Consider the following 23608-nt stretch of genomic DNA (forward strand, 5'->3'; position numbering starts at 1 on the left):
TATTTGCTGATACATCTAATAAGGGGTTACTATCCACAATTTTATAAAGAACTTATAAAACTCAACACAAAAAAACAATTAAATTTAAAAATGGACAACGGACCTGAATAGACACTTCTCCAAAGAGGACTTACAGATGGCCAATAGACATATGAAAAAGTGATCAATTTCACTAATCATCAGAGAAATGCAAATTAAAACCACAATGAGATATCACCTCATATATGCCAGAATGGCTATCATCAATAAATTCACAAACAGCAAGTGTTGGCAAGGATGTGGAGAAAAGGGACCCCTTGTGCACTGTTGGTGGGGATGCAGACTGGTGCAGCCACTGTGGAAAGCAGTATGGAGGTTCCTCAAATAATTAAAAGTGGAAGTGCCTTGTGAACCAGCAATTCCACTTCTGGAAATTTATCCAAAGAAACCCAAAACATTAATAATTCAAAATAATATACACGCCCCTATGTTTATTGCAGCATTATTTACTAGATAAGATCTGGAAACAGCCCAAGTGCCCATCAATAGATGAGTGGATTAAAAGCTGTGGTACATTTTTTTTAAATTAAATCTTTATTGTTCAGATTATTACAGTTGTTCCTTTTTTTCCCCCCATAGCTCCCCTCCACCCGGTTCCCACCCCACCCTCTCCCCTTACCCACATCCCCACTGTCCTCATCCATAGGTGTACGATTTTTGTCCAGTCTCTTCCTGCACCCCCACACCCCTCCCCCCCCGAGAATAGTCAGTCCACTCCCTTTCTATGCCCCTGATTCTATTATATTCACCAGTTTACTCTGTTCATCAGATTATTTATTCACTTGATTTTTAGATTCACTTGTTGATAGATGTGTATTTGTTGTTCATAATTTGTATCTTTACCTTTTTCTTCTTCTTCCTCTTCTTAAAGGATACCTTTCAGCATTTCATATAATACTGGTTTGGTGGTGATGAACTCCTTTAGCTTTTTCTTATCTGTGAAGCTCTTTATCTGACTTTCAATTCTGAATGATAGCTTTGCTGGGTAAAGTAATCTTGGTTGTAGGTTCTTGCTATTCATCACTTTGAATATTTCTTGCCACTCCCTTCTGACCTGCATAGTTTCTGTTGAGAAATCAGCTGACAGTCATATGGGTACTCCCTTGTAGGCAACTGACTGTTTTTCTCTTGCTGCTTTTGAGATTCTCTCTTTGTCTTTTGCTCTTGGCATTTTAATTATGATGTGTCTTGGTGTGGTCCTCTTTGGATTCCTTTTGTTTGGGGTTCTCTGCACTTCCCGGACTTGTAAGTCTATTTCTTTCACCAGGTAGGGGAAGTTTTCTGTCATTATTTCTTCAAATAAGTTTTCAATATCTTGCTCTCTCTCTTCTTCTGGCACCCCCATAATTCAGATGTTGGTATGCTTGAAGTTGTCCCAGAGGCTCCTTACACTATCTTCATATTTTTGGATTCTTTTTTCTTTTTGCTTTTCCAGTTGGGTGTTTTTTGCTTCTTTGTATTTCAAATCTTTGACTTGATTCTTGCGCTCCTCTGGTCTGCTGTTGGAACTCTGTATAATATTCTTTATTTCAGTCAGTGTATGCTTAATTTCTAGTTGGTCCTTTTTCATAACCTCCAGGGTCTCACTAGATTTCTTGAGGGTTCTCACTAAATTTATCGGTGGTTTCTAGAAAGTTCTTGAAAAACCTTAGAAGTGTGGTTTTGAACTCTATATCCAGTAGTTTGCTTTCCTCCATTTCTGTCATTTGTGACCTGTTTCTTTGTCTCCACATTTTGGCTTCTTCCCTGTGTTGGTAGAGTGGCTTTGTGTGCTAGGTGTCCTATAGGGCCCAGTGGCTCAGCCTCCCCAATTACCTGAGGTGGACACTCTTGGTGCACCCCTTTGTGGGCTGTGTGCACAGTCTTGTTGTAGTTAAGCCTTGATTGTTGTAGGTATCACTGGGAGGAATTGACCTCCAGACCAATTGGCTGTGAGAATCAGCTGTGTCTACAGTGGGAGAACTTCTGTGCTGGAGACACCCTTATGGGGCAAGACTTGCTTCAGTGGGGCTTTGGTGCTCACTGAGTCTGCCCCCTGAGTGTGTTCCTTATGGATCTGAGGAGTTGTAATCTGGATGGTCCCACTCTGACCACTGGGTACACTGGCTCTTGGATCTCTAAGGAGGTGCTAATTTAGCCTCTGTCTGAGGCTACCCAGCAGGAGCTATGGAGAGATCTGCAGATTCCTCTTCTTTGGGGTTTGGAGGTGCCTAGATGAGGCCCAGCTGTGAAGCAATGCAAGCTTCTGTGGGGCCTTGAGCCTTCTTTTGGATGTTCTGGGTCTCTCTGACCCAGCTGCAGTCTGTTAGGTAATTTTCAGCTTGCAAAGGGCCAGGCCTTTCATATGCAAAAGCCTCTGTGCACAGCTTGGGTGGGGCGGGGTCTCAGGGAATCAACAGGGTGGAGCAAACAGCTATGACTGATCCTCAGTACTACCCTAAGAGGCCCTGCATCTCAGTGTCCCGCGGTAATCGCTGCAAGCACCTCTGAGAGAAAGCCGCCCTCAAGTTCTGATTGATGCCAGACAGTCCAGTTTCTCCCCATATGAGTCTGGGTCCTCAGAGACTCAACTGGAACTGGAGTTCAGAGCAGTCGGGAGCTTGTGTCTCCCTCCCGATTGAAAAAGACAACCGTGTCCTCAGTTGCCAGCCCTTTCCACGTGCGCCTCTGTACTTCTGCACTTTACTTCCGCACCTCCTCTGAGTTTCAGTGTGCTTTTCTCTTTCCTTCTAGTTGTAGAATTTCCACTCAGCCAGCCTTCCTGTGGTTCTGGATGATGTCCATTTTGTCTTTTAGTTGTATTTTTGAAGTGGTTGTGCGAGGCAGCAATTTCCCGTGTTTACCTATGTCGCCATCTTGGTTTCTCAGCTGTGGTACATTTAAACAATGAAATGCTACTTGGCGGTAAAAAAGAAGGAATTCTTATCTTTTGGGGACAGCATGGATGATCCTAGAGATTATTATGCTAAGTGGAATAAGCCAATGAGAAAAAGACAAGTACCATATGATTTCACTCGTATGTGGAATCTAATGAACAAACTGAACTAATAAGCAAAGTAGAGACACACTCATGGATAGAGAGCAGGCTGACACCTCTCAGGGGGAGGGGTGGTGGGATTGAGAAAAAAAGGAAAAAGAGAGAGAAAAACTCATGGACACAGACAACAGTGTGGTGAGATTATAGGGAGGATAAATGGTGATGGACAAAGACTTGACTTGGGGTGGTGAACACACAATAGTGTATGATAATGTGTTGCAGAGTTGTGCACCTGGAACTTATATAATTTTTTAACCAGTGTCATCCCAATAAATTCAATAAAAACGAAAAAATATATTTATCAAATGAGTTTTTCTTCTGCTTCTGAAAATGGCACTAGCATTCTCTCACTCAGGCCTTCAAATTTGGTATTATCTTTGATCCTCTCTTTCTCTTGGCCCCCTAAATCCTGCTGATTATACCTTTGAAATCTCTTTTTCTTTCTGTTCCTATTGCCACTACCTAGTCCAGGACCTCATTTGCTCATGCCTAGATTTCTATAGTCATCCCTTTACCTTTTTCCCCCCTCCTTATACAGTGCATATATAGAGTCCTACAATATGCATCCTGAAATACTGCTCTCATTGTGAAAAGTTGTAGGTAGAGCAGAAGACACACTGTGTGCCAATAGTCAAAGACAGTTAATATCTCAATATTCTTATCTGTAAAATAAAGATTACGTTTCAAGTATTGTGAGGATTGAATTGGTTAATATATGTGAAACTCCTTTATAAACTATAAATTACTAAGTAAATGTTATCCTACATAATAAAAGCCTAGGTGGCGTCGCACGATGCCTTCATGTGATGTCATCACAAGATGGCCGCCACAAGGTGGCCGGCAGGAGAGGGCAGTTGTGGGCGATCAGGCCAGCAGGGGAGGGCAGTTGGGGGTGAACAGGCCAGCAGGGGAGGGAAGTTGGGGGCGATCAGGCCGACAGGGGAGCAGTTAGGCGTCAATCAGGTCGGCAGGGGAGCAGTTGGGGATGATCAGGCAGGCAGGCAGGCGAGCAGTTAGGAGCCAGCAGTCCCCGATTGTGAGAGGGATGTCCCTGCGGAATTGGGCCTAAACTGGCAGTCGGACATCCCCCAAGGGGTCCCAGATTGGAGAGAGTGCAGGTCAGGTTGAGGGACACCCCTCCCCCCCCCCGCATGCATGAATTTCGTGCACCAGGCCTCTAGTGTGTAATAATGATCAGGCCACTGTGTCACATAGGAATTGCCCCACATACTCTTTAATAACTTCTTTCTTATTTTCCTGGCTCTTGAACTCTCAAGATACAACCCTATGATATTTGAGATCATTTCCATTAGTAATTTGGCCTGCAGATTCCCTTTCAAGTAGCCTGGGACCCTTCTGGTCCTTGGAACACAACTCTAATTTCTATTTCATGTTTCTGCAGGTCTTTTCTCCTCCTTCCCCTTCCCCCACCAACCCCCATCCCTACTGGGTTCTCTTTTCATATCTCCTCTACATTTATGCAAATCCTTCCATTCCCAACTCAAGTTCTGCCTCTTCAAAGAAGCTTTCTCATCCTATACCTCCTGTTAACCTCCCCAAGCATGCAACAGCACACTCAGTCTTCATCATACAGCTCAACACATAATTATATGCCATTCTACTATCATTCCTTATGTGTATAGCTCCCTGAATTTTCAACTGAGTCTGCACCTTCTTTTGTATTTTTCTAAAGCCTAGCATAGACCTTTCTCATTGTGGGTGGCACTATTACACAAGGGTGAATCAATAACAAACAAATACTTACTATAGCTTCAAAGTTGTTCATTCCAGAGACTTGGCCTATCTTTGGTAACTTCATCTAGCAGTCTGCTATGGACAAAGGCCCATGATCCCATCGGCAAATAACATTTTTAACAAAGCATGACAGTTATTCTTTGCTTTTTGAGTGTGAATGCCAGCTTTAAAATTGAGTTTCTTAGTGTATTCCCAACATATGAAAATCAGGTGACGCACAGTCAATATTAATGTTTACTTGGTGAAACTGTAATAGAAAATTGAATACTTTCCTTTTCAACAGTGCCCCACCATAACCCTCAAACATATTGGCTTTTTAAAAAGGTAAACAAGTATTGCAACTTTATAGAAACAATGATTAACATTTATTTATACATGTAGTGATAGGGCTATGAGACCAAGAGTACTTGGTAAATATAGGAAGCCTCAATAAGTAAACATGAACTTCCCTGTTATACTTTCTATCTCATTATCAGCTATCTCATTATTTGAATTCCATGTGTTCATTCACAGGTAGTTCATGATATTGAAAGGGACAGAGTAATAATTCATCTATGCAACTGTCCACTTCTGTATGATGATGTAAAAGTGCAATTTCTGTCTTCTTCAGTGAGTAATCAAGAAACAACCTATGCTGTTATTCTTGTTTGGTTTTTTGAATAATTCTGGCTTGAGATTTCCATTGCTACATATCTCAACAAGGGAGATGATAGATATCAACTCCTAACCAGGGAGGAAGAAAAAAAAAAGTCAGATCCATAACACTTTTTTTAAAGAACATATGTAATTTTAAAATTTTGCTCATTTGTTTTTCTAATTTCTATACAATATGTATGTATTAATTTTCACATAAGTAACACAAAAACTAAGATGTAAAAAAAGACAAAGGTATGTTTTACTGCATAGAATAGTCAAATTTTTGTTTTATATTTTATACATTTAAAACACATTGCTCCCCATAATTTTTTAAATACTTGAAAGTGAAGATTTTACTTTCTTCTGAATTGTTATATAATACATTATAAATAGTATTTTAATGCAATGTTTACTTTATAAAAAATCCAATATTTACTTTATGGAAAATAAGAATTCTGCTGTCATTACTGTACCATGAGTGTATAATTTATATTGACCAGTCATAAAATGTATGTCTGGGCATTATTCTGTATATAACACATTTCTAATCTCAGTAGTTTCAATTAATTTTCCTGTAAAACCAACCAAAGCTTCCAATAAGAAACTATGTCCATCAATTAACAAGTTTTTTTGGTTAATCCTCAGCTGAGGATATTTTTTCCATTGATTTTTTTTTCTTTTAGAGAGAGTGGAAGGGAAGTAGGACAGAAGGAGGGAGGGAAGAAGGGAGGGAGGGAGGATGGGAGGGAGAAATGTCAATGTGAGAGAGACACATGGTTGCCTCCAACATACACCCCAACTGGGAATGGGAATTGAACCTGCAACCCAGGTATATGCCCTTGATTGGGAATCGAACCTGCAACCCTTCAGTGCTCTGGCAGATACTCTAACCACTCGCCACACCAGCCAGGGTTGTGTCCATTGATTTAAAACATATTTCCTGTGTCCTCCTTTAGCCCCTGCTTTCTCCCTGTTAGGGGAGAATCTACTAGTAGTAAGTATTGAAATGGTAAATGTGTTAAAGCAAGTGACCTGGATAGTTCCCATATTGGATGGTTACCCCTTGAATAATGGAGCCAGTCTGAATTCTCTCTCAATCATTGACCTCTAAGCTGAAAGACTGGTGAAGAGCACTGGCCCAGAGGATGCTAATACTATCTGGCCTTTATGATTTTCAAGGGCCATGAAGTAAAAGCACTTTCAAAAAATTTAGGTATTTCTATCATCATTAATAATGATAGTTAATTATATAATAGCGGCTCCTTGTAGGAATGGATGATATATTTGTGCATAAATAGGCATAGGTCCTTAATAGATTCTGCTTAGCACTATCTAAACCAGATAAAATGCATAAATGTCCATCATAGAAAAGATACATGCCTGGCCTGTGTGGCTCAGTGGTTGAGTGCCAACCTATGAACCAGAAGGTCATGGTTCAATTCCCAGGTTGCGGGCTCAGTCGTGCAGGAGGCAGCCGTTCAATGATTCTCTCATCATTGATGTTTCTATCTCTCCCTCTTCCTCTCTGAAATCAATAAAAACATTTAAAAAAAGAAAAGATACATTTCCTTGAAAATTTTGATAGAAACAGTGATCCCTGAAAGCCTCCTCCCTTGTGTCCTCGGTGTCATGTAGTAGAGTATAAACGCTGCACATTTAATGGCTGCGATTGTTTGATAAATATATAAATGAATAAAGGAAGGAATTGTAATCCCTGTTGGGTGATTAGTTTTTGGTATCACTTTTATTATGAAGAATAACCTTCTTTTTTAAATCCATGTATTTTTAGGATCTTCCTAAATACTATGACAACTGCCCCTTTTACTTTTGGTTCCACACATCCTTTATAGAAAATAACAGGTATGGTTTATTATATAACCCAGTAGAAATAGCCTTATCTTCAATGTTTGTGTACGGTGTAATAGCAAGTCTTTTGCTGATTGCCATAAACTTGGTTTACAGAAACCAAAAAATCCTCAAGTCACCATTCTTCATTCACATACTCATTTAATCTGGTTCTTATAAAAATATGGCTATTCTTGAGATTTGCATTATCCTCAAGGCCATGCCATAGGACTGTGTTATAAGTGAAAACATATTATAATCAGATCTTGAATGTGGTAATAAATCCAGCAGTTTGAGTTTGCTCAGTACCTTAAATAGGACAGATCCTCAGTATATGTTCATTTATTGATGACTGACCACCACCAAATTCTGTGCAAAAGTAAGGTGTCACCTGGCGGCGGCGGGGGGTGGGGGTGGGGATTAGGGGAGGGGCAGCTACAGCTACTTTAAAAGGTAATTGGCACACTTTTTTTCTAGGACAGAAGTCATAAGACATAGTGTCTGTGAAGACAGCTAAAAAAAATCATTCATAGTGTGTGCTCTCTCTCTTTTCCAGAACACAACCTAGCCTCTTCTCCCTTTTTTGTCCCTCAAAGCGAGTATCTTCTCCCTTTTCCTTCTAAGCTCCAAGGGCCCTTCTACTATTTCTGTAACTTTCTAAATAAATTTTACCTTATAATTTTTTAAAAATCATTAATAGTCTCACATTTAAATGTGATTTCTAATAACTAAATTGGGAACCACTTTTAAAAAGGTAAATATTAATTGATTTGAAGATTATTATTCCAAAGAAACTTCTGGAAACTCATTCCTGAGTCTAGAAATTCTCCACTTTAAATATTTGTTTCATAGTGCTGAAACAAATTTAAGATTATTGCTATCACAATACCACCCAACACAAAAGAAAAAATAATGTTCAAAAACTCATGCAGATGAGTTTTGAAGCAGTTGTGATTGTATTTGGCATGAATTGATAGTTCTCATTACATAAACCTAGCCTATTCTTCAAATATGAACTGTATCTACTCACACTTGAGTCCAGTAAGGCAACAGGAAATTGAGCATCTAATCTACATACTTATAATGTACACACATTTAATGGATTTGGATAGAGTGAATTTTAGATTGAAAATTTTTTAACCAGTTTCCTTCCCTGGATGTATACAAATAATAAACTTTAACTCACAACAGAGGCAAAATCTCTCAAATAGATATCTGGGTGGAACTTCATTAGGTGGGACGCCTACGAAGTGGTAATTGCTAAATAAGGACACTTTTTTTTTCCCTTTAAAAGACCATGTTAATATTAGAGAGACAACCACAGTCAGATCACTTTCCTCCTCACTTTTACATGTTTCTAAAGATTTCTTCAACATTGAAGTGTCCATACTACTTGGTAAAGCTGTTTTTATTAGTTATGAGATTGTTATCAGCTAAAATGCCAACTTAATCATTGAAAAAACACTCAGTATTTTATTCCTATTCTTCTCTGGCTGATTTCTGTCACATAAACATTTATTTTATTAAACCCAGATGTCTTTTATTCATTCCATAAAAGGCAATGTTAAAAGAATCAGTGACATATTGTTACTATGTGTTTGTTAGTGAATATTAAGATATTTTGCATCTCAGTAGAGAAAGTGGGAGCATTGGCTCATAAAAAACTAAGAGAAAAGTGGGCAGAGACTAATCTTGGCCAGCAAATCTTTTTTTAAAGCCTTAAAAAGGGTGCCTTAAATGGCTTTTCTATAAGCCCTAAAATATGTGTGTTTTTTCTATTCTAGGCTTTATCTTTCAAGAAATGAATTGGATAATCCCCATAAACCAAAAGCATGGAAAATTTATCATCCAGAGTTTGCAGTTGAAATTTATTTTGATGATGTTAAGTTGTGCCTGGTATCTGATTAAGTGTAGTTCCCCTTCTAGAATAGAATCATATTGTTCCCAATCCCTGCTATGTATTTATATCTTCAAAACCCTCTTCCTTGCTGGTATACTTATATTTACATATGTGTACATATGTTCTTGAGAATACTATTCAACATATATTAAATATATACAAGAGAAAATGTCAATGGCAATTTTTTTTCCTTTTTGAAGGAATATACTTCACACACAGTTTTGAGATAAATTTGGAACACAATACACAGGAACATTAGTTATCACTTTTAAAAACTTTAAAGAAAACTTTTATATCAAAATAATTGGAATATTTAAAAATTGTGATTCCCCCTAATACTGTGGGTTTGTTTCACTTGTTTACATATTTTTGGACAAGTATTTATTCCCTTTGTTTCACATTTGTAATTTCAGATTAGAAGGTAATTTCTAGTTTCTTCCTCCATTTGATTTACAAACTAACAAATACCAGATTGACAGCAGAGACTTTTAAACCCAGAGACGTGTTTACACAGCAGCCCCTCACCCCAAACACACGCTTTCCTCTTGCTCTCCAAGCACCTCAGAGCACGACGAGGCTCCTTTAGTCACACGCAGACGTGGGGAGACTAGGAGAATCTTGGTCAACATGACGGTAAAGCAGCTCGGGGAACTCTGAGGGAAGGTCGCCTTTTCATTCTAGTCCTGTGTCTGGAGGGAATCATTTTCTCTTTGGTACCCAGTGCTATTCTAAGTACTTTCACTGCCACTGTACCTTAAGGCCATGATTGTGCTTGAAAACAGTTCGATTTTGGCTCTGTTGAAATTATCCTTACTTGAGTGATTTTTCCTTTATTTGGCAAGGCTCTCAACAATCTAGACCAAGTTAAATTCATTGAGAAACACAGCTAGCAATAAGAAACAGTGCTCTGCTAAAACACACTAAACCCATTCCTGAAAAACCTTTCACTCTGCAAAAAACACAGACTAAAATGGTTTGCTCGGGGGAGACAGGGTTGGGAGTTTAGGGGGTTTGGAGGTTTGGGGCAAACCACTCCAACTAACAAACGCAACCAGCACATTAACCACTAACCACCCAGGTAGCAGCGCAGGATGCCTGGAGGTTGCCACAGTAGGCATTTTTTAAAAGGGGAAACTGGGCAATACCTTATTACAGAAGGGCTGGTGGGTGCCAAAGTGGCACCAGCACAGGTGCTCTCTTCTTGTTTCAAAACAGCCCACAAAGGGTCAGAGCTGCCAGTGCAGAAGGCCAACTGAAGGCTTTTTGCTTTTGACAAAAGTTATTACCCTACTCTCCCTAACCTGGATCCCCTGAAGGAAGAGATCTTGGAGGACCCTCTCAAGTTCCTTCCAGGTTATGACTGCATTATTCCCTGTTAATTGGTGCAACAGAAACGTGTTGTGGCAGAACAGGCTGTATTGTTTCCAGAATGCACATCAGGAGGCAGGCTTAATTGAATGGGGAAGTGCTTAGCTGGCTCATGGAGGAGTAAGATCTATCTATTTCAATACAGGCAGACCCCCATTTTTAAGAATCTTGCTCTTTGAAATAAGGAGATACAGTTGGGATTTTTCTTCTCTAATCTGCCAAGATCCATCAGAATTTCTGGCAATGAGTTGCCACACAAGTCTTCTTCCTCTCCTAGAAAGAGAACTTGCTTAGGGTCTCCCAGGGGGTTGCTGTCTTAGAACCAATGTGAATAACTCTTTGAACACAAGAAACTTATTTAGAATATATCAGAATGATACTGGTTTTCTTTTGTTCTTTGTTGTTGTTGTTTTTAAATATACATTTTTATTGATTTCAGAGAGAAAGGGAGAGGGAGAGGAAGATAGAAACATCAGTGGTGAGAGAGAATCATTGATCGGCTGCCTCCTGCACACCCTCCACTGGGGATCAAGCCCGCAACTCAGGCATATGCCCTTGACCGCAATCAAACCCGGGCCGACGCTCTATCCACTGAGCCAAACCAGCCAGGGCCTCTTTCTTTTTTTGATATTGGTTTTCTTAAACAGAATTTAATTACCTGGAACAGTATCCATAACTTAATAGAAAGAAGTTTAACTATTAAAAGAAAAAGAATGGTAACCTGCCAAATCAGACACCTCACATCCACAGCCTGGTGGAGGGAGATAGTAACTCTAGTGAACCGAGTTTCATAATTGCAGTGTATATAAAGAACTCCTCATATACTCAAATATTAGGCAAATAATTTAATAATATAGAACACTAGAATTTCTCTAAACACAGTGACTATATTTTTTTCTGGAGTACGGATCTGAAATGGTACAAATTATACATGATGAATTCAATAGAATGAAAAATCAATTCCTCTGACTTTTCCATTCCTTGCTCCCACTCACTCTTCCTTGCCTCAGACTGTTTCTATTGAAGATATTTAGTTAAACCTTTAAAGGAGGACATGTGAGGTCTACTGCCAACAGTGTTCACATGCTGACGGGCACCACACAGAGGGACCAGGGACCCTGAGCAATTCGCTTCCTGCTGGAAGCCAGTGCTTCATTTCTAGCCTGTTCAGATGAAGTGCCACTCAGATGGCCAAAGAACAGCTGCCATCTCCAAGTCTGTGGGAATCAGAGGAATGAGTGTTTTGTTGCTATTACTGCATACATGTGGCATAGCTTAATAAAAATTACTTTGTTTCATTGCTTTATAAAGTCACACCCCACATACAGTCATCATTAAAACTCAACGACTGCCAGTACCAGATAGAAGGGGTTCCAACACTATCAAAGCATGATGGAGTTATGGACCCCAAGAAAAACTTGAGACTGGGTCAGCCCTGACGTTACTCACTGCGGAGTGCACACACTACGTTTGGTCTAGTTCTGAAAGGACTCCATCCAGGAGCACTGGCAGTCACCAGACAGGGAACAAGGGCTTCTCTTGGCTTTGGCACTCTACTCCCAGGAAGGGTTTCCAATTTGGTGGAGGCAATGAGTGAATGGTCCAAAGTGGTCCAAAGAATACTCTGGAATCCTACCCAGGGCCAGGACCCAGAGACCAAAGCTAAGGGCTGTTGTGGGCCCACAAGGTCTTCACAAAGACAGCAGCACAGCCCCCTCCCCTCAGGCCCTTCCGCAACATAAAGCCCAGCAGAGGGAAGCTCTTCGTGAGAGAAGAATGGAGTTGGCACAGTGAAGGCCAAGCAGCTTTCCAAAGGCTTGATACTCTAGGCCACACCCAACAATATTTCAGAGAGTATATGATCCCACCAAAAAAATGAATGGCACTATTTTATCAGTAGAGCAGCTTGGAAAAATCCAGGATGCCTACTCTGAAAGTTAAATCAGAAACATGGAAACCACATCAGTTTACAGTTAAATTCTTTTCTTTAAGATCCATGGATATACTAGTACTGGTTTCCAAGCACCACAGGAAACCTTTTTAAAAACTTGAGCCACTTGGTATAGTGCATGTGTTAAGCAGATTTTAAGAGACCCTATATCTAGAATGGGTTAAGTAATCATAACCATCTTCATGAAACATGGTTACCTCTGGGTTTTTCTGGTGTGATCTGATTAAACACAGAACAAAATTATGCTTCATTCACAACACACAACCATCCAAACTGCATGTACAATACAAATTTATGCAAAATCCCTGATTATATTTAGATTGTCAGATTAGGTCTGGAGGCCAGAGGCTCACCCGGTATGTCCTACCAAGGACGACAGCAGCGGCTTTTCTATTTCAGTACAATTATGGGCAGAAATCAGATTATGTAAAATTGAGGTCCTTCCATGAAGTTTAAGATTTAGGGTAGAAGAATGGAAGACAACAAAATACTCTGAAATTAAAATAATTCCACACTGGGCTTGTACTCCATGAAACCCTGAGATGAGTTATAGTCCTCAAACACTTGTACTTGGATCCAGGTTCACTAGAATACTTCAGTCTGCTTCAAGCTGGCTCATCATCAACTTCCTGCTGTATTCATAGGCCAAAAATAGTGCCCCATTGGCGGGGAACGCTCGAATCATAGTAGGTTTCAGTCCAGAATATAAGGCCGTTACTCCTAGAAGACAAAAGGGTGATCCAAGACTGAGTCCCTTCCTTAGAGATATTCCATGAAGCTGCATAGCGTACATATTTTACACTTACAAATACAACAGCATTAAAAACCAACACATGATGAAAGACCTTATTTCCAGATTTCCCCTGGACTAATGGAACTAAACAGACTATAGGAAGCCGGACAACGTCAGGACTCCGAGCAAAGCTGGTCGATGCTCATGTAACATACACCAATCCCATGCCTGGTTAACTCCTGGTAGGTGGATCTGGCAGAACTGAGGCCTCACGAGGGCAGACAGAAGGCGAACACAGAGCCACAGGCTGCCGTAATCTTGTAGCTTCGCCTGGGAGGCAAAGACGAGGCATAGGGCACGTGAAAAGAGCATTTCTAGTTTTAGCATTGCCCTATGAAGATCCAATTACATTAGGGAGGTGTAAGTACTTTGTAAAACTATAAAGTATTATGTAAATTTAAAGAGGGGTTACTATTAGTAATATACAAGATATCTGTACTCGGGACACAAATTAAACAATTTCTGCATACTGTTACTGTGCTCTCGCTTTTAAAATCATGATAGAGGAGTTCACATCTCCAGCTTTAAGATGTATAGAGGATGCTGGAAGGACAGACTTCACTCACTATAGTAGCATAAAACTGGCTTTATACAAACATTAAGTAGAAAATCTACATCCTCCTACATAACTAAAAATTGATAGAAAATCACCTTCAGAAGTTGCTTAGTGATTCCTACTTCCAGGAGACTAAGGATTAAGCATGGTGCACATTCTTTTAAATTCCTTAGTGGTTCTCTTAGGGTCATCTGAAAATAGCTATACGACATAAAACAAGTGGTGCTAACTTCAAAACATCTGTCCCCTTAAACAAAGTCCATATTTTAATAATTCCCTCCAGGCTGTTTAGAACAAAGCATCCTAACAGGTACCTGGCTAAGGGGTTAGGAATAAGAACTTTAAACATTCTTGAGAATAATGAAAGTAAGCTAAAGAAAGGGAATTGGAAACAAATCCACAAACATGAATTAACATACAGTGCTAGACAAGGAATATGAGGTGGGGCAGACACCAATTATACACGATACACTGCAACAAGACCAGCAGTGAAATATGACATACATACGTGCTCTGTTTGTGCAATAGCAGACCCACCTTCATTTTTCACAACACTTATAAAGGTTCCAACAAATCCTGCCTGTTTTCCAGACATGGAAAGAACTTGAATTCTAGACTTGATACAATCCACTGGGTAAACAGCAAGCCAGAGGCAAATTCCACCAACTCCACCACTTAACATCAAAGGGACAGGGCCTAGAGAAGAAAATTAGCAAACAGTGTTTTATCTCAAAAACAGCTGATGTGACATTTCTAGAGGTCTGGCTGCAGGTAGGTGCAAATAAAAATGCTAATGCTGTGGAGCACAGTTCTCTGAGGCAACTGTCAAACTCTAAGAGCACAGGTTCCGTGTGTACCCACACAGTAAACTTTGCCAGGAGGGGAAGCCCTAATGAGGGTCGTATTAGGCTGGTCACTGTGGCTCTGCGGCCCTCCTGCCCCACCCTCCAGAGGGCTGGTCCACACAGAACCAGCAGGCCCCCAGCAGCACAGCAATGCCCTACTAGGAGGAACGAGATGAGAGAGCACTGAAACAGAGGCCTCTTTCCAACTGTCTCGTTCTGAAGTACTGTAATATTTTAAAGCCCAGCAGCCCTGATTCTTCCTTTACTGTGGAAAATAAAAGTTGTCTTATTAAACAGAACAGTTAAGCCTGGGAGCTTGACTAATCCTAGAATAGGTCCAAAACACTGATGGGAGGTTTTAAGGAAAAAGTAATCACACTCATGTGGACCAAACACTGATACATTGTGTCAAGCAGTAAAATAGAGTAAGCTAGAAAGAACTATAATTTCACTTCTCTCAAACACTATCAAGATTTATTACCAAATTTTAAGCTTATTGCAAGATAATTTACAGGTGATTTCCCTATTTATTGATGTTTTCCCATAGGGAAAGGAATTTCTGTATTTCCTCACCTCTAAGATGGAGCCAGAACAAATTAATCAATGTTGTAACAGTACAGAAGTTTGGGATGCACTGCGTCAGCCTGTCCTGAGGAAATTATCAAGCTGAAAGGAAGGTGCCAACAGTCGCCAGCGCCACCTAGAGGAAGGTGCCTGCAATTGCCAGGGCCACACTGCTTCCCAGTATCTGGAAATCCCAGTGCCAGGTGGGCCCCCACAATGGGGCGCAGAGCACAGGGAATCCGCAGCAACCACACCATTGGAAAGCTGACACCGTCAAACCCAAAGTGAATACATTTACCTAGTTCATCTTTTGATCTCCCTGCGGCAAAAAACGATCGACTCTGTTCATAGCCGCCGAAAAAGAAGAAATAGCCCGGTACTTCTCGAAGTAAAGTGCTGGAGAGTCCATGATAGAAGCCCAACGGGCCATCCTTTCTAAGGATACTCTTCACTACAGACCAAACTGTACTGGAAGGAGACAGAGGGAGAGTGTTAAACACAACACCGGCATTAGCACCCAATCAACAGACCTGATTAAGTTCCAGGAAGGAAACAGCTGATTTTATAAAGAGAGGACCCAGAATTCTGAGAATAAAGACTCCTGTGGGAAGGAAATATGTAGAGAAGCACAGATACAATTATGTGATGACAAGTGTTATCACCTAAACTATTCTATGATACAGAAATACATTTCTAGAAGTCATATTATCAACAATGTAAAAGAACTAATGCCATTTGTTCAACAGTGAATAAGTGAAGTTATAATAGGAGTACCCAAACTCAGCAAGAACAGATGGTACTCTACTTGCCCAATCCCTTACCTCCTTCAATTCCTATTTCCTTAATCTTTCTTTGGATCTGGTGTTTTGAGGAAATTTATTCATGTGTTTTAGGGGTTGTTTTGTTTTGTGTTAATACAAAGAAATGAGCAAGGGAGTAAATGTTCCTTGAAGATAAGACCAAAGTAATGCTATACAGTTCCTGTACGGCACACAGCAAGAATTTAGTTCTTAGAAAGGAAGGTATGCAAGAGCTTTTATTTCAAGCAGATCAGAGTACTGCAGCAGCCAGAACACAGGGCACTTTCCCACCTGGGCTCCTCCTCTTCCTAATGGTGTGTGCCACAGCAGACTGTGTCCCGCCAAACAGCAAGAAACCAAAAACCACACACTCCTCTAGCTTCTCACTTTGTTATCATCAGGTGACCTGGCTTGGACCAATGCAGGATTAAAGCCCGAGTTAGTAAAGGCCACTGCTTTTAATGGTTCTCTCTCCCTGAGGACTTCCGAAGGCTTCTCAGGCATTACCCTTAGCTAGGTCCTTCTAACACAGCTCTCATTCTGTAATGCACGTGACACAGTAATCCAATTCAACACAATTAGCCTGCCTTCCAATCCAAGTCAACCTTAAAGCATCACATACCACTGTGTGGACACTGCTATGCCTCACTATAGTCACCCGATATTTACTTTTGTGCAAGATGTCTGTTTGCCAAAGTCCTTTGGCCCTAACAATTACTTTCTTTCTTTTTTTAATACTTGCCCGAGAATATTTTTTCTATTGCTTTTCAGAGAGAGTGGAAGGGAGGAAAGGAGAGGGAGTGGGGGCAGGAAGGAAGAGAGAAACATAGATGTGAGAGAGACACATCGATTGGTTGCCTCCCACATGCGCCCCAAATGGGGCGGGGATCGAACCTGCAATCTATATGCCCTTAACCAGGAATCGAATCTGCAACCCTTCAGTGCATGGGCTGATGCTCTAACCACTGAGCACTAGCCAGGGCTTTTTTTTTTTTTTTTTTTAATCCTCACCAGAGGACATGCTCAGAAAGAGGGGGTTGGGAGAGGAAGACAGGGTAGGAGAGAGCGAGAAACATCCATGTGAGAAACATTTATCAGGTATCTTCTGTATATGCCCCAACTGGGATGGAACCTGCAATCTTTTAGTGCACAGGACATGCTCAACCAACTGAGCCACTCGGGCCAATGTTTTTTGTTTTGTTTTTTAAATGGATCCAGTTTAATTTTTTTATCCTTACCCAAAGACATGAGTATTTTTTTGTTGTTTTATTGATTTTTAGAGAGAGAGGAAGGGAGAGAAAAAGAGAAACATCAATCAGTTGTCTCCCATAAGTACCCTGACTGGGGGATTGAACCACAACCCAGGCGTAACAATTACTTTCTTTGAAAATACCTTAAACTACTTTCAAAGGACATGAGGACAACTTTATGGGTGCTGTTCACGTTCTATTTTTTAATCTGGCCACTGGTTACAAAGGCATGTTCATTTTGTGGCTACATATAGAACCACACACTTACGATTTCTGAGTGTACATATTTCAATAAAACGTTTTAAAGTCTTACACATTTGAACCTCTGGTTATGACTAATAGATTCAAATTGGTTGTAATGAACCTCAAGGCTGCAGGAAACAGGGCTCTGTGACGTACCCCACCCTCACTGGGAGGAGATTAAAAATGGTTATCTACTGGTTTTTCCCAACAGACTTAAGGCTTTGAGTTAGCCACAGCCATACCCACCACCAGAACTTCTGTCAGCCAGATGTTACAATTAAAAAGCAAATTTTGCCCTGACCGGTTTGGCTCCGTGGATAGAGCGTCGGCCTGCAGACTCAAGGATACCATTACTCACAGGATAACTAGACTCTGTTTTCAAGACCGAGTTGAAGAGTGATCATTTGATCACTGAAGAAAGCTATGTTTACAGGGGCTTCCGTGGGGTTTCAGACCTTGGGCCTTTTGTAGGTAAATGTAAAGGATTAGGGAGCGGGGTTAAGGAAGTTAGCACTAGGATCTGGGCTGATCAGCCTCAACACCCATGTGAATCCTGGGAACAGGCAGCAAATATTCATCTCCGATTCCAAATGAGCACTTGTGAAGGCTCAGCTCTCAGTACCAAAGCTCCCATCCTGGTTGGAGATCATGCCTTACTTACACAACAGGCCAAAAGGGGATACTCCTGGCTTCTTCACTTGTGGGGTATTACATATCTGTCAGATGGGGTGATGGTCCTACCATCGCCCCATCCATTTAGAAAATTATCCTCTGACTATAGGGGAAAGGGTTCTAGAAACACCATATTTTGGAGTAGATAAATCTGTCTTTCTATCTATTACTTGATTTTAGCACAACATGAAATTACAAAGTACTCAATACAGTAAGGCAACAGAGACCTATTGTTTGTGCCCAGCGGTGCTTACTTCTGGCTTTTGGCTATCTTTCCTGAAGTCTCCATTTCGTACATGGTCTGTAGCCGGCACTTCACGAGCTCAGTGGGGCAGAGCACCAGCGCAGCAAACGCAGAGGCAAAGGAACCGGCAGCTGCATTCTGCAGATCACTGAAAGGACACAAGCACAGGCGACCAATTACCTGCCCCGTTCTTCATTCACTCGGCACTCACCATGCTGAAACTCTCCGGTGGTAGAGCAGAGCGTGCATAAGAGAAAACAGTTCCTGAGTACCCACCGGGAATCTGCACAGGCTGTTTTATCTAAGGATTCCACAACCCTGTGAGGTTGACAGCAACACACCAGTCTCCATACGGGGCAAATAACGTGCCTAGTCACACAGCTTCCACGTGGCAGTGTTAGGATTCAAACCCAGGTCCGCCTGACGGTAAAATCCATGCTCTTTTTATTGGTCACATGCTATGGACTGAATGTTTGTCTCCCATCCCCAAACTCTACGTGGAAGCCTAACCACAATGTGATGGCATCTGAAGGGGTTCCTTTGGGAGGTAATTAGGTTTAGATGAGATCATGAGGGTGGAGACCTTCTCGTGAGATTAGTACCCTTATCAGAAGAGACCAGAGAGCTAGTTTGCATGCGCTCTCTCTTCCATGCAGAACACAACAAGAAGGCATCCCTCTGCAAGCCGGGAAGAGGGCCCTCACTAGACACCGAATCAGCCAGCACCTTGACCTTGGACTTCCCAGTCTGAAGAACTATGAGAAACAAATGTTTGTTGTTTAAGCCTGCAAGTCAATGGTATTTAGTTATAGCAGCCAGAACTAAGACACACCGTGACATAAAAAAGCAAAACATGGAGAGGAAGAAAAAAATTACCCATAGTCCTACCACCCTAACACATGCACTGTTAATATTCCAGTGTGTTTTGCTCACTAAGCTTTACATAAAACTAGGTTCTGAGGCCATCCCTACACACCCAAAACCCAACCTGGAGCAAACATGTATTACAACTGCCACAGATGAAAATCCAAGATAAATTTTTAACTCAAAAGTTGTTCATTCCAAAAAGATTTCCCAGTTCAGCTAATAACCTCCTGACTGCAGCAACACAGAGGGCATGTAGGGAGGGCAAAGCCAGTGTGAGTCTGCAAGTTCAATGGTTGCAGGTAAAATGGCTAAGCTGGAAATAGAAATGGATGAATGAATGCAAATAAATACAAAAACAGAAGTTTTCAACTCCTCGTCTCATATCTGTTTAGTGCCACCAGCCAGTCACCAGCAGCATTGTGAAACTGAAATCCAATAGAGTTCAAGACTATGGTGGAAAGTCTAAGAAACAAACTGTCAGGAAGGCTTCTCTGAGAGTTCACGGGGGTCAGAAAAGATGACCCTTCCATCCCTCAGGCAGTGTTTCATCAAGGGAGCACGACTGGCACATGGGGTGGAACAACCTCCACTGAGCAGGAAGGACCGAGCTGCTCACAGCAGGACAGCTGGCTCCCAGACACTCCCCTGTTAAATGCCAGCATCCTGCTGTCACTGGACAACCAGCAGCACTCACAGATCCAAAAGCCCTCGGGGAGTAATCCCCTCAGCTTACTGCCCCAGGTACAGAGAGCCCCTTACAATTTTTCTCCAAACTGTGAGCAAAAGCTTAACAGACCTACCACATTCAGTTATCCTAAAGTTACAGTAAACTAATAGCAAAATAAACTGATGTCAAACAGCAGTGTCAAATCAAGAGCCACTTCCAATCCCAGCTCTGGTATCCTCTCCTGGTAGCCTGGCCTCAGTGCCTCAGAAGGATGTACGGCTGGTGTTAGGTCTCAAAAGGTTGGCTCGGAGCAGCTTACTCTCAAGAGGAAGACACTGCTTACAGTATGGACTCCCTTTTCATGTTAGAGAATCGAACATCATACCATTCTGGAGCAGAGCCAGATACACAACTATGCTGGCACTCAGCTCTCCGGAGTGTGGAAACTGCCTGTTGCTCAACTCCACTCCTACCCACTCCATTCCTACTGCGCTCGGTTCTCAAAACCAAAGCTTAAAATGGTTTCTGCTGTCTTTCAGCCAGCCTGCAGATCCATACTTGGCCTCCCTTGGGGACTCTCTGTCAATCTGCTGACAGGCAACAGTCAATCAGGGTCATTAACCAGTTTGCCAAGTTTGCAGGAACAAAGGTGGCATCAGTAAATTGAGCCGCCCATTCAATATAAGATGTAATGGTTTGGACACCTGAACAAACACCTAGCATGTCGTTAAAATGCAACAGCAAAGCCAGATCAGACCTGCCTGGACTTTGGTTTTCTAATAAATACTTTCATCTACCAAGGCACTAAATGAGGTCCATGGGCCCCAGGCTGGGCCTAACTTATAAGCGTTGAGAGCTGGCACTGAAATGGCGACAGGCATAGGATGGGATTTTGCAAGAATTGGCTGTTTATCACCCATTTAACAAATATGTACCTGAACAATCCTGCCATGTAAGATCTTGTCCAGCCAAAGGTCAAAAGAAGATACCACTCGGGGCAGGGTTCAAACCAAGAACAGACAAATATTTACAATATTACTGCAGAAATTCACAACAGGTTCTCTCAAGCGGTTTCTTCTTTTCACTGCTCTGCTTATTCATCTTTTATCAGGATTTGACCCCTACAAAATACTCTAACTATGGTCTTATGGAAAAAGCTGGATGGGGCTGGAGCCCTGGCTTTCTCAGCCATTACCATGTGACTTTTGAACATGCCAGTACCTGCACTCCATTTCCTCTTTGAAACATAACACCCACTTTGCTCGTCCCACAGGACCATTAGGGCTAAAAAACACAGCATACACGTCAGAGCTCTGTAAACTCTAAGGCAGCATTTCCCCAACAGGTGACAAGCAAACTCTGTTCTGCAAGATGAAAAAGAATCTGAGTTCAAAAGCTAATTGAGTGCTGGTTTAGGCCAAGGGAAATAGGAAGGTGTCTTTCTTGCAGGACTCCTCCAGAATCCCATGTGGTTGCTGTTTCCCATCTTCTCTAAGGATGTTGGAGGCCCAGACTCCTCAGTCCAGAGTCTCTTCCTCTAATGGGGTGAGCTGCAGTCATAACAGGTTCTTCCTGCCCGAGTCTACCCTGGGAAATCTCACTCTCCTGGTTTGTCTCCTGCTTTTCTTTACTTCCTCTCCTTTTCCTGGCCCTCTATGCTGGAGGTTCAGTACTCAGCCCTCCATAGACGTTGTCTCCATGAGTGAGCTCATCCAGCCCCGAGCTTTTAAAAAACAGGTTCCATCCATCAAGACAGAATTCCTTCATATAAAAGGGAGCATGCTTAGACCTCTAGGCACCTCCAAGGGAACATTTCTGTACAAAAGGAACCTAACTTCAGTCATGTAGGACCTTAATTGCAATGGGATTCCAAATTCCTACCAAAATAACCAATAAGCCTGCCCTTTGCAACCATGAGGCTGATAGAATAGTTTTAAGTTATTTCAAGCATGGCAATACTCAAAGGGGGCATGGATAAACATTCCAGGGGCTTTCAAATTCTTTTTTTTCTATGTATAATAAATGCCCAAGAATGACAGGACACAAGCCAAAGTTTGATGTTTGGGGCAGACTTGGCCAAAGAAGATTCACCAATAATTTCTCAGATGCTTCTGACCCTTCCTAAAATTCCAAGTCTCTCCTCAAAGTTATTTGGTTCAGGCAATCTTTTCCAAGACTTTTTATTTTGCTGATGAAATAGAACCTAAAGTTTGGGTCACAAGTTGCACCTATGGTTTTAGTCTAGCACCTCTGACCACAAGAGAAGCAGCCCCACCATCAGCATCTTAAAAGCATTCTCCTGAAGAATACCAATGCCTAAGGGTGGGCTGGCAATTCTCCCTTTGTGTAATGCAAATGTGCATTCCAACACAATCACTATATATCCTATCTAATAGTAGACAAACATGGTAATTGATCATACCTTCGCTATGCCTCCCATTGGCTAATCAGCGTGGTATGCAAATTAACCGCCAACAAAGATGGCAGCTAATTTGCATACTGCAGGCAGGGCGGGTCAGCGCCATCCCGCCTGCCCTGCCGCCATCCGGGCCTGCTTTCTGCAACCTGGGGCGGCCGGGCGGGGCAGCAGCGATCGGCTGGCCCGCTCGGGCATCCCGTGTGCGACCCGACCCAGGGCGGCGGGGCAGGACAGCGTGGCTCCTCTGTCACCCCAGCTTCCTCATCACAGCTCCCTTGGGGGACTAAGCCTTTACTTGGACATCCCACGAGGGCTCCCTGGCTGCCAGAAGGATGTCTGACTGCAAGCTTAGGACTGATCCGCCGGGGTGTGGGCCTAAGTCGACAGGTGGACATCCCCCAGGGGTCCTGGACTGCAAATGGGCGCAGGCTGGGCTGACGGACCGCCCCCCCGCCCAGTGCACAAATTTTTGTGCACCGGGCCTCTAGTATATATAAAAGCCTAAGTGACCTTTCGACCGGTAGATATGATGTACACTGACCACCAGGGGGCAGACACTCAATGCACAGGCATGGAAACATGGAAGAGACTGATGAATCTCAGGGAAGGGGGGAAGGGGGAGGGTGGGAAGAAATTAACCAAAAGATCTTATATGCATACTAGAGGCCCAGTGCACAAATTCGTGTACTGGGTGGGGTCCCTCAGACTGGCCTGCAGGGACCAGACCGAAACAGCAGTCTGACATCCCCAAAGGGGTCCTGGATTGCAAAAGGCTTCAGGCAAGGCTGAAGTCCCCACAGGCACGATCCATGCACTGGGCCTCCTAGTGTATTCATATCAGAAAGAAAGTAGTTATTTTTAAAAAGGAAACATTTTCTCCTTAAAGTATCATAAAATCTTGACTATACAACAGTGTTGCTTTTTTACAAATCAAAAAAGTGTCAGTGTCTTCAATCACCTCAGCTTTGCCTGCTTGTCCAATCCCACCACTTTCCGCACCACCTGCTGGCAGAAGCCGTAGCACATGAAGAGGACAGAGTTCTTCGGCGATGTTGGCGATGAGCGCTGGGCTGGTCCCCTTGTAGAAACCCCGGAAGCCCACTGTGAGTAGGTCTTTAAGCCAGCAGTCAGTGAGCCCCTGTACAGGTCAGGGAACG

At 42.2% G+C, this 23608-nt stretch overlaps 2 protein-coding genes across 4 annotated transcripts in view; one reads left to right on the forward strand and one right to left on the reverse strand.

The window, feature by feature from the left end:
* The window catches only part of LOC102430685 (phosphatidylinositol 3,4,5-trisphosphate 3-phosphatase TPTE2), a 60434-nt gene extending 49542 nt beyond the window's left edge, over positions 1-10892 (forward strand). For all 3 annotated transcript variants that reach the window (XM_014449454.2, XM_014449456.2, XM_014449459.2), the window contains 3 exons: positions 5345-5440; positions 7257-7327; positions 9097-10892. In XM_014449454.2, the coding sequence (XP_014304940.1) occupies positions 5345-5440; positions 7257-7327; positions 9097-9220 (291 nt within the window). In that variant the 3' untranslated portion in view covers positions 9221-10892. The remainder of the gene's footprint in view (positions 1-5344; positions 5441-7256; positions 7328-9096) is intronic.
* A 518-nt stretch (positions 10893-11410) lies between these two features.
* The window catches only part of SLC25A15 (solute carrier family 25 member 15), a 17978-nt gene continuing 5780 nt past the window's right edge, over positions 11411-23608 (reverse strand). The window contains 6 exon segments of the mRNA XM_023749142.1: positions 11411-13251; positions 14418-14576; positions 15588-15757; positions 18509-18646; positions 23410-23492; positions 23494-23589. Coding sequence (XP_023604910.1) covers positions 13127-13251; positions 14418-14576; positions 15588-15757; positions 18509-18646; positions 23410-23492; positions 23494-23589 — 771 coding nt within the window. The 3' untranslated portion in view covers positions 11411-13126.

This window comes from Myotis lucifugus, unplaced genomic scaffold, assembly GCF_000147115.1.
Source record: "Myotis lucifugus unplaced genomic scaffold, Myoluc2.0 scaffold_7, whole genome shotgun sequence".
NCBI lineage: Eukaryota > Metazoa > Chordata > Mammalia > Chiroptera > Vespertilionidae > Myotis > Myotis lucifugus.